We start from the raw sequence: 11,624 nt of genomic DNA, 5'->3' as shown, positions 1-11,624 counted from the left end.
GTCATTCTGTAAGTAAATTTATTTCCTTACGGAAAGCCTGTTTCAAAAACAGGCCACATTGTGAATGTGAATGCGTTAAAACGTACCTGCGAAGTGGAGAGTTGGAGAAGGAGAGGAACTTTTGCGGTGTTGAGTTGAACTTGCTTTGTACCTTTGATGACTACAAAAAGAAGAGTTGGAGAAGAACAAGAGAATAGGAAAGGGGTCTAGACTTGCGTTGCAGGAAGAAAAGAAGAACGAGAACGGGTTGCAGCTGTGAAAAAAAGAAAAAGAAGAAAAACCAAGGAAAAGGATAGAAGAAATAGGTTGAGGTTTCTTACAAAATGAGAGATGCATGATTGTTAGAACAAAGGATGAAAGTTTGAAAAAAAAAAGAAAGGAAAAAAAAGAAGAAAAAAGGCTTCAAGTCCCACATCGCTCAGGATAAACATAGTGTTTCACTCTCTATATATAGAGAGCTCATTTATTCATTTTTCCTTGTCCCAGTTGAGAAACATTTTCTCAACTTTTCTTTCTCCCTCCCATTTTTCAGCCGATGCATTTCCGGCAAACTTCTCCCTCTTTCTTTCTGTCGCTCTATAATTTCGGTTGGCTATAAGAGTGACTTTTTAAGTCATAATTTCGATTGACTATAAGAGTGACTTTTTAAGTCATAATTTCGGTTGGCTATAAGAGTGACTTTTTAAGTCATATTTTCGGTTGGCTATAATAGTGACTTTTCAAGTCATATTTTCGGGTGGTTTTAGAGTGACTTTTCAAGTCATACAAGAGGGTGTAATTCTAAAAACATTCCCTCAGTGCAGTGGGAATCTTATACAGTGATTTGGACTGTTTTATCCTGGGGACTTCGTGGTTGATAGTCTGCTTGCACAATTTTTGGCAATGCCACGAAACGTCTTAAAGAAAGCGACATTGTCCGCGACTCAGCCAATAATTTTTTTGGTTTGCCATAAACTATTGTTACAACAATTTTAAGATGGTTTCGGTTCTGCTATGGCTACCGTAGATATTACTGGCTCAAACAACAATGACCTCAACAAACCTTTTAGGTTTGAAGGGTATCATTTCAAACATTGGCAACAAAAGTTGTCTATGTTTTGAACACTGATATTCCGGTGGTACTTGAGGATGCTGAGAAGGAAGTGAAGGATAAAATGACTATGAAATTAGCTCTCTGGAATGAAAATGATTACCTATGCAAGAATTTCATTCTGAATGGGTTAGCTGATAATCTATATGATTATTATAGCCCATATAAGTCTGCCAAATTAGTTTGGCTGGCTTTGGAAAAGAAGTATGATACTGAGGAAGCTGAGACTAAAAAGTATGTTGTTAGCCGCTACCTCAAGTATCAAATGACTGATGATAAATCAGTAGAGTCTCAATCCCATGAGACACAGAAAATTGCTTATGATATCATATCAGATGGTATGGCATTGGATGAGCAATTTCAGGTTGCTGTCATCATAGACAAATTGCCTCCTGGCTGGAAGGATTTCAAAAACCTTCTCAGACACAAGACCAAAGAATTCTCTTTGGATTCTCTGATCACACGTCTGCGCATTGAGGAAGAGGCACGCAGACAAGATCAGAAAGATGAAGTGTTGGTTGTGTCTCACAACAACACTAAAAGGAAGAACACAGGTGTAGTTCTGAAGCCTATTGGCAAAAACTTTAAGAATCAGAACCGCAATGTGAGCAATACCTCCAACCGCAACAAGAACCCCCCAAGGGTCCAACATGCTAGACAACATCCACCTACCAAGAATAATCCCGGTGAGTCATTCCTCTGCTACAATTATGGCAAACCAGGACATATGGCACGTAAATGCTGAAATCCTTCAATTAATGGTGCTCCCCAAGCTAACATGACTCAAGAGCCATACATAGCTATGATAACTGAGATCAATATGATTAGAGGATCAGATAGATGATGGGTAGACACTGGCGCCTCCCGCCATGTCTGCTATGATCGTGCTATGTTTAAAACATACACGAATGTTGAAAATAAGAAAGTGTTACTGGGTGATTCCCACACCACTAATGTTGCTGGAACTGGAGATGTTGAACTGAAGTTTACCTCTGCAAAGACTTTGATTCTCAAAGATGTGATGCATACTCCAGAGATGAGAAAGAATTTGGTTTCTGGTTTTCTTTTAAACAAGGCTGGGTTTACTCAGACCATAGGTGCAGATTTATTTACTTTGACCAAGAATGGGGTATTTGTAGGGAAAGGGTATGCCACTGATGGCATGTTCAAATTGAATCTTGATATTAATAAAGTTTCTTCTTCTGCTTACATGCTGTGTGATTTTAATATTTGGCATTCTAGACTTTGTCATATAAATAGTCGTTGCATATCTAACATGAGTAACTTAGGTTTTATTCCAAAGCTATCTTCAAATCACTTTGAAAAATGTGTTTTTTGCAGTCAATCTAAAATAACTAAGAAATCACATAAATCAGTAGTTAAAGAATCTGAGCCATTGGATTTAATACATTTTGATATATGTGAATTTGATGGAACGTTGACCAGAAATGGAAAACGATATTTTATCACTTTTATTGATGACTGCTCTGATTATACATATGTATATCTTATGAAAAATAAAAGTGAAGCGCTTGACATGTTTAAGTTATTTGTAATAGAAATTGAAAATCAATTCAATAAGAAAATTAAGAAACTTCGAACTGATAGAGGCACAGAGTATGATTCCAGTTTGTTTAATGAGTTTTATAATTTGCATGGAATCATACATGAGACGACTGCTCCATATTCACCTCAAATGAACGGTAAAGCTGAAAGAAAGAACATAACTTTTACAGAATTAGTTGTAGCTACTATGTTGAGTTCTAGTGCAACATCTTTTTGGTGGGGCAAAATTTTGTTAACTGTTTGTTATGTGCTAAATATAATCCCCAAATCAAAAAGCAAGACATCTCCCTATGAGATATTAAAGAAAAGACAACCAAATTTGTCTTGTTTGAGAACTTGGGGATGCCTGGCCTATGTAAGGATCCCTGACCCTAAAAGGGTTAAACTTGCAAGTAGAGCCTATGAATGTGTGTTCATTGGTTATGCTATTAATAGCAAAGCGTATAGGTTTTATGACCTAAACGCAAAAGTGATCATAGAGTCAAATGATGCTGATTTTTATGAAAATAAATTTCCTTTTAAATTAAGGGATAGTTGGGGACTTCATCTAGTTACCTTCCTGCTATTAGTAGTAAAAATCTTGCATAACCAAAACCAGATATAGAGCCTCGAAGAGGTAAGAGAGCAAGAATTGCTAATGATTATGGGCTCGATTATATGGCCTATACATTAGAGGAGGATCCATCAAACCTCCAAGAAGTTTTGTCTTCTTTGGATGCTGACTTGTGGTAAGAAGTCATTAATGATGAGATGGATTCTTTAGAATCTAACAAGACATGACATTTAGTAGACTTGCCTCTTGGTTGCAAACCAATTGGTTGTAAATGGATCTTGAAAAAGAAACTAAAACCTGATGGTACTGTGGATAAATACAAGGCTCGCCTTGTAGCCAAGGGTTTTAGGCAAAGAGAGAATGTGGATTTCTTCGACACCTTTTCACTAGTCACTAGAATAACATCTATTCGGGTGCTAATATCTCTTGTTGCTATTCACAGTCTAGTGGTACACCAAATGGATGTTAAAACTGCTTTTTTAAATGGTGAATTAGAAGAGGAAATTTATATGGAACAACTTGAAGGGTTTGTGATTCATGGACAAGAAGTAAAGTCTGCAAGTTAGATAAATCTTTGTATGGTCTAAAACAAGCACCTAAGCAGTGGCATGAAAAGTTTGATAACTTAATAGTCTCGAATGGGTTTAAGGTGAATGAAAGTGACAAATGCATTTACTATAAATTTGTAAATAATATTTGCACTATCATATGTGTATATGTCGATGACCTTCTCATATTTGGTTCAAATATTCATGTAGTGAACGAAGTGAAATCATTGTTGTGTAACAACTTTGATATGAAAGACCTCGGAGAAGTAGGTGTAATCCTTGGTATTAAGATTACTAGGTCAAAAGAGGGAATTTCTCTGGATCAATCTCACTACATTGAGAAGATCTTAAAGAAATATGACTACTTTGACTGTAAACCTGCTAGTACACCATATGATGCAAGTTTAAAACTGTTTAAGAACACTGGTGAAGGTATACGACAAACTGAGTACGCAAGTATCATTAGCAGCCTTAGGTATGCCACTGATTGTACTAGACCCGACATAGCCTATGTTGTGGGATTATTATGCAGGTTTACCAGTAGACCTAGTATGGAGCACTGGCACGCTATTGAAAGGGTGATGAGGTACCTTAAAAGAACCATAAACCTTGGATTACATTATAAAAGGTTTCTCGTTGTACTTGAAGGATACAACGATGCAGATTGGAACACTCTTTCAGATGATTTCAAAGCAACCAGTGGCTATATATTTAGCATAGCTGGTGGGGCTGTTTCTTGGAAGTCAAAGAAACAGACTATCTTAGCTTAGTCCACTATGGAATCTGAGATGATAGCACTAGCAACTGCTAGTGAGGAAGCAAGTTGGCTGAGAAACTTACTTGCAGAGATTCCATTATGGGAAAGACCGATACCAGTTGTGTTGATCCATTGCGATAGTACTGCGGCTATTGGAAAAATTGAGAACCGTTATTACAATGGTAAGAAACAACAAATACGTCGTAAGCACAACACTGTTAGAGAATTACTCTCAACAGGAAATGTTAGAGTGGATCACGTATGCACTGATGATAATTTAGCAGATCCTTTGACGAAAGGATTAGCTAGAGAGAAAGTCCATAACACTTCTAAAAGAATGGGACTATTGCCCTTACTGTGATGATCATTCATGATGGTAACCCGACCTAAATGACTGGAGATCCCAAGAACTAGGTTCAATGGGTAATAACAAGTTATGAAGTGATATGAGATGAGCATGTTGTTATAAGTGAAAGCAACATGATTCCTGAAGTAACAAGATGATGAGTTATGAAAAAAAAATCATAATTCTTAATGAGATCTATACTCTACGTTGAGTGGAGTACCTAGGCTACATGAGTACTCTTGATAGACTCACCTATGTGAATGTTGAAGTGGGGGCTGCTTCATATGAAATTTTGGACAAAAATTTCTAGAGCGTTCACTATACCGGGATAGACGTGCATGACCTTTAACGCACGAGCTTTATAGAATACACCTATGAAAAGGTTGTGTGTGGTTTGATGTCAGAGATAGAGTTCAAGACTTCGAGTCACTCTAGTAAAATCTGAATCTTACTCACTATGCAAAGGTTCAAGTTATATGACACCTTTGTTTATGCACAATTTTATGAAATCCTCAAAAATCTTCTTTTCAAATTTCAAGTGGGGGATTGTTAGAACAAATGATGAAAGTTTGAAAAACAAAGAAAGGAAAAAAAAAAAGAAAAAAAAGCTTCAAGTCCCACATCGCTCAAGATAAACACTTGAATAGTGTTTCACTCCTTATATATAGAGAGCTCATTTCTTCATTTTTCCTTGTCCCAGTCGAGAAGCATTTCCTCAACTTTTCTTTCTCCCTCCCATTTTTCAGTCGATGCATTTTCGACAAACTTCTCCCTCTTTCTTTCTGTCGCTCTATAATTTCGGTTGGCTATAAGAGTGACTTTTTAAGTCATAATTTCGGTTGGCTATAAGAGTGACTTTTTAAGTCATATTTTCGGTTGGCTATAATAGTGACTTTTCAAGTCATATTTTCGGGTGGTTTTAGAGTGACTTTTCAAGTCATACAAGAGGGTGTAATTCTAAAAACATTCCCTCAGTGCAGTGGGAATCTTATACAGTGATTTAGACTGTTTTATCCTGGGGACTTTGTGGTTGATAGTCTGCTTGCACAATTTTTGGCAGTGCCACGAAACGTCTTAAAGAAAGTGACATTGTCCACGACTCAGCCAGTAATTTTTTCAGTTTGCCATAAACTATTGTTACAACAATGATACATTTAAAAAGGTGCAGAATTCAATAGCCACTCTCACCTTAGGTTCTTACTGAAATGTGTCACTTTATACTACATGCGTTCACGTTCTTGAGCTGTTGGCACGTTGCCACCATGTTTTGTTGCATGAAAGGAATTGGTTTGTGATTTGATGATGTTGAGGTGTTGTTGATGCCAATTTATTTCCAGCGTAAAATAATGAGGATTGGGTACTTGAAGTAACGTGAATGGATGTTATAAATGGGCCTTAGTGTGACTAATTTGCTAGAAGAAAAATTAGGTAAAGTAAAAATAAAATGTGAAAATAGGGAGGAAGTATATACTAAACAAAGTTGCTAGAAGACTTAATTTTTCACAAAATTGAGAAAAGTATATATACTAATATATTTTAGTGAGAAAAGGTTATATTATATATTTTTACTGCTACTAAACTGAGTTGTTCATATAGTTGTTGTTACTTAATCTAACCGTATCCAATATATAACTATAAGGGAACTTGAAATATATTTAAGTGAGCCAGATTTAAAACTTGAACTTGGTTTAATTAAACATTTAAAACTTGAACTTGATTTATTAACTTATTTATGGTTTACTTGTTCTATTTCATCAATTTTCTCTCTAAGTAATTTTTTATTTATTAATTTAGTATTTACAAATACAGTTAAGAAAAAGACAATCTAAACCTACAATTTTGATAAATAAAAAATCAAGTGAAATGATTGATGATGAATTTGTTTATTCTAACTACGCAATAATTTGCTGGTAAAAAAAAAAATTACGTACGCAACAATTTACCTAAATTGAAAAACATGCAGTCTCATAATTAAGGTTGTTCATTTTTTTTAGATTCTCGTAATGTTGTTAGACCATACGTGGTTGCAATGGAAAAACTCATTCGCCGTATGATGATCTAACAAGTAACAACAAGTATTAATCCTATCTATAGAATCATTGGACATTTTTCTATGATGATCTAACAAGTATTAATCCTGGCTATAGAATCATTGGACATTTTTCTATGATCAGTCATAATGAGATACAACATCAAAGTAAAATTGACAAAAAAATTTAAATATCCATTTTTATTTTATTTTATATTTCTTATTACCAGTAAAATAATCATCATCAATTATATCATCAATACTCCCTTAAATATTATTTTACATTTATAATTTTTTATACTTATCTTATTTTACATTGACATACAGCTACAAGAATCGAAGATAGTAAAGACGATTTACAACACTCATACATTTTGCTCATACATTATGTTGAATCCATTAACACTACTAAAAAAACATTTTTACGAAACACATTCAACATCGATCGTTTGAAACTGTCTTAGAAGAATATGCATGGTATTTTTGTAATTATGACGTGTGTAAATGATGATGGTGGAATGAAACTCGTCTTCAAATGAATCATACATCGACGAGTCCTATTATAACTGTCGTAGAAATGAGAAATTCACGACATTTTTTATCAACACCGTCGTGGAATTTGACGTCAATTAAATGACTAACCCTTGTGTCTGAAGTCACTCACAAACCCTCCTGGCCTCAGACATTCACAAACTTACATTTTTTCCCCTCACTCGGCTCACGTCCTCCATCACTCACCGACTATTGTACCTTTCTTCCAAAACCGCCATGTGGAACAGCGTCCTGTGTTGTCGTATAACAGCGTGACTATTGAAGGTTTCTTTTTAGGTTCTCTTTATTGCCGGTAAGTTTCATGCTTTATGGGGTTCGATGGGTTATGAAATGTTGGGGGTTGAATACACCATTTGAATGGACTTGTTCAATATACACCCAATTCGTATTTTGAACTATTTCATGGTATTTATGCACTAGGTTTGCAAAACGTGCAGTTGGTTTTGTGGTGGATTATTTAGCTAGCTGGAGTTCTTACTGTTGACTTTTCTAGCTGACTATTAGTTTAATTTGAAGTTCATTTATGATTTTCAGTGTAATACAAAGAAGATCCTTGTCAAATTATATTTACTATGATTTTCCCTGATTAGTGTACATAATGTATAATGTATTAGTATCAGCAGGTAGATTAAAAAATGAGGCTATTGTCGTGATGTTCCATTTTTTGGTAGTTATGGAGGTTGTGCTGCTGGTTCTAACATGTTTCCTTGATCTTACTAACTTATGATTATTTGTAACTTTTATGAACACCTAAATTTATCCATAAAGTCTTGCCCAACCTGTACATGTGAGTTGTCGATCGGTGATCCGATATCTTGTGATTGCGTGTAACTTCTTGTGACTTTGGATACAATGCGAGAGGAGGGATCAAGTGTCATTTGCATGAGTTGCCAAATAAAAGGATAATGGTAAGGCAATGGATGCTCTTATTAATTTGCACTTCCTTCTCACTCATCTTGGGCTGATGGATTTAAATTAAGGTGGGAAATGGATTCATTTTTTCCGAGAAAAAAAATGGGTTTTCCTATACTAAGGTCCAAAATATATAATAATGCAAGTATGTCTTCCCATGCATATAAATTTGTTTTGTGCTGTGCATATTATTTTAAAGTTGGCAGTGGTTCTTTACATTGACAGGCTTTATGTGTTTGCCATAAACGCCTTTGAGGAGAACTAATAACTTTATGACACCGAGGATACTAATCCCCATGAATGTGATGCGACTCTTGAATTAATGTGTTTTTAAATTTGTATTTGATTTTATACGCATCACGTTATAAATGTTGTATATATTTATTTTATGATTTGTAGATTTGGTTCGCAGTTTTTGTCAAAATTTCTTACCTCTTCTTGGGTCAGTGATTACAATATCCTATTTGTTATTGGACGATATATTATTACATAAGTTTGATCTAATATGTTGTCTAAGGAAAAGGAAGTAGATAGTACCAGTGAGCTAATTAGGTATATAGATTTATTAATTCCATTTTTAGTGAATGTTAAAGGTGTTATGGATTGGACTTGAAGATTTTTTTTTATATTGTCCCATGCACAAATTGTATGAGTTTTTCTAATTGCTTGAAGTGCATTAATTTATATTCAACCGGTATATATAAAAGTTGTTAATTGTTTATTCACTTAATTGCTTTTAATTGCACATTAGATTTGCTATTTGAGGCTAATTAATTACTCCAATTTTGTTATTCAATTGTTATAAACGGAATGCTATATTCAATTGTTACTCCAATTTTGTCACTTGGACCCTAGCCTTTGAATGCAGCATCTAAGATGATTTTTAAGATAAAAATCATTTTAGAATGTTTTAAGATAAAAATCATCTTAGAATGCAAGGATTTTATAACGGTTTTTACATAAAAACTGTCATAGAATGCAAATATTTTACGATGCCTTTTAATTAAAACTTGTTAACTCATTGACAAGTGTATCAATTCGTCTTAAGTAGTAAAATTTACCCGAAAGTTCGAGTGTCGAATCCACATGAACTCTGTTTGTACTTGAGTTTATGTATACCCAATTTGCAAGCAAAAGATAAGGAATTGTAACAAAGATAAGAGAGGAAGAAATAAAAGACACGAAAAGTAGACAAGTTTGAATGCAAAAGATGACTTCAAAATTTAAATATGTTGGGGTCTAGCATGCCTAACTACCCTTGATGCAATGTTAATGTGTTTCTTTATTTAATACTATTCCAATTTCCACACACATCTACTATGATACTCAATCCTGATCCCTCACGTTGAATAGTCTAATTTATCTATTCTCTCTCAAAAAATTCTTTGTAGAGATAAAATAGTAAATTGCATGAAGTTTAGAGATGTATGCATAGGCTAAACAATATCACTCTATCCCTAGCAATGATTCGTTAAGAAGCCCTTGCCCAGTTCTTTAGAAATTAAACACTTCCCAATGCCTAATCCCTAAACAGGTGCATGGATGATCAGACCATAAACAATAACAATAAAGCGCAAGAAAGAACAACAAAAATTGGCACTGCATTCAATAGATAGTAAGAAAATATTACATTACAAGGGTCGTGCCTGCTAGGCTTCCAACGATGGGGTTTAGCTTGTCATGGCCATAAGAGGCTTTACACTTTAGGAGTTAATGAGGATGGAAGAAGAAGAGGGATGGATAATGGAGGAGAAAGAGAGAATGACTAAAGAATGAGGATTTCCCCTATTAGAGATGCTTAGGCTCTGAGTGTATTCAATAGAGAACTCTGAATATCGGTGTGTCTTTCTCCTTTACTTCTTATTCCATTTATAGGCCTAAGGTAGATTAAAATTCATGCAACCTCGCACTAAGCATGTCCTTCTAGGCTTAGCAGGTATGGCGATGTGATCACGCGCTGAGCGTGACAATGTCTGGACTTAGCGAGTATGATGACGATCACGCGCTTAGCATAAGATTCGCGCTAAACGTACCTTTGGGTTTCTTTGTGGGCATTCTTCGCGCTAAGCTTGAGCTGATCGCTAAGCGAATTGACGAACTAGGTCTGTTTTGTGCGTTAAATGAACTGTTTTAATCTTCAACTTTTTTAAAAAAAGTTTTTTCTGCAAGTTCTTGCATCAATTTTCATTCAAAGCACTTATAAATCTTCTTTCTCTTGACTCCTGCTAGTCAATAATTAAAATGATATTAAAATTCTCATTATTCAATTAAAAACATCAGTAAAGTAGATAAATTATAATTATTTTTAATCAAAATTGACTATCAATTAAACCCAAATTTCTCAATTATCAAAATTAACACTTTTCACGACGCGACCTACAAAAACGGTTGGCAATCGTCGTAAAAATCTCATTTCCACCATTGTAGAATGCGGTTTCAGCTAGTGTAGGTTTGATTTTCTTAATTTATTTTACATGTACTTATATAAATGCATAGTGGTGAATTATTATTTATATCAATCTTAATGCATATGGATCGTTCAGAAAATAAAAATCTTAATGCTTCTAGAAGGTGTTTGAGGAAGTTTCGATACCATTCAGTCGCCTACAAAGAATGATCCATATGATTGAATGAGTTGGGGGCGGCTCTATTTTATTATGCATGCTTCTAGCTAGTTACCCTACCTTGGTCATATATAGTCATATAAGATTCGATTATTTAATCCATACCAAGATGCTTAGTTGCTTTGACTTCAGAGTATCAGCATTCAGCGGTATAGCAGGTCCCTCCCCCAAGGCTAAAGCTAGGTTTGTGTCCAAAGTAATGAAGCTATCCTTGTTTTATTCTTTCCAGTTCCTTCCTGACAACTTTTAGAATGAAGAAGGCGCTTTGGCTCTAGATTAGTTAAGAGACATGTGCAATTTTTTTCCTTTTGAAAAGAGAAAAAAAAAATACTAACCCAATTTACTTTTATCCATAGGCAGTTTATTAGTATTAAAAAGAGGACTTTTAAGTAATGGATATGGAATTATATTATTATTCAATCATAAATAATTATTTATATTATTTTAAAAATAATTATTATAAAAATATATATATTTATCATATATGATAAGTTATAATTAAATAACTGTATAAATTTATTCTATGTTGTCGGTGCAAAATTTATTTTTTTTCTTCTTAAAAAAAGTTATAGTGAAATATAATGGTATTGATGTTTTATTGAAAGTATGTTTGAGAGTAAGTTATGCAAGTGATATTATCAATTTAA

The 11,624-nt window shown here is 34.3% G+C and overlaps 1 protein-coding gene across 1 annotated transcript; it reads left to right on the top strand.

Moving 5' to 3' along the window:
- The first annotated feature begins 1,154 nt into the window (after positions 1-1,154).
- On the top strand, positions 1,155-1,835 carry LOC106794728 (uncharacterized). The gene has a single exon (XM_014762608.1). It carries the CDS (start codon positions 1,155-1,157, stop codon positions 1,833-1,835), a length of 681 nt encoding a protein of 226 aa, XP_014618094.1.
- Positions 1,836-11,624: the final 9,789 nt, after the last annotated feature.

This window comes from Glycine max, chromosome 10 (assembly GCF_000004515.6).
Source record: "Glycine max cultivar Williams 82 chromosome 10, Glycine_max_v4.0, whole genome shotgun sequence".
In the NCBI taxonomy this organism is placed as follows: domain Eukaryota; kingdom Viridiplantae; phylum Streptophyta; class Magnoliopsida; order Fabales; family Fabaceae; genus Glycine; species Glycine max.
This window is presented reverse-complemented; position numbering and strand designations above follow the sequence as displayed.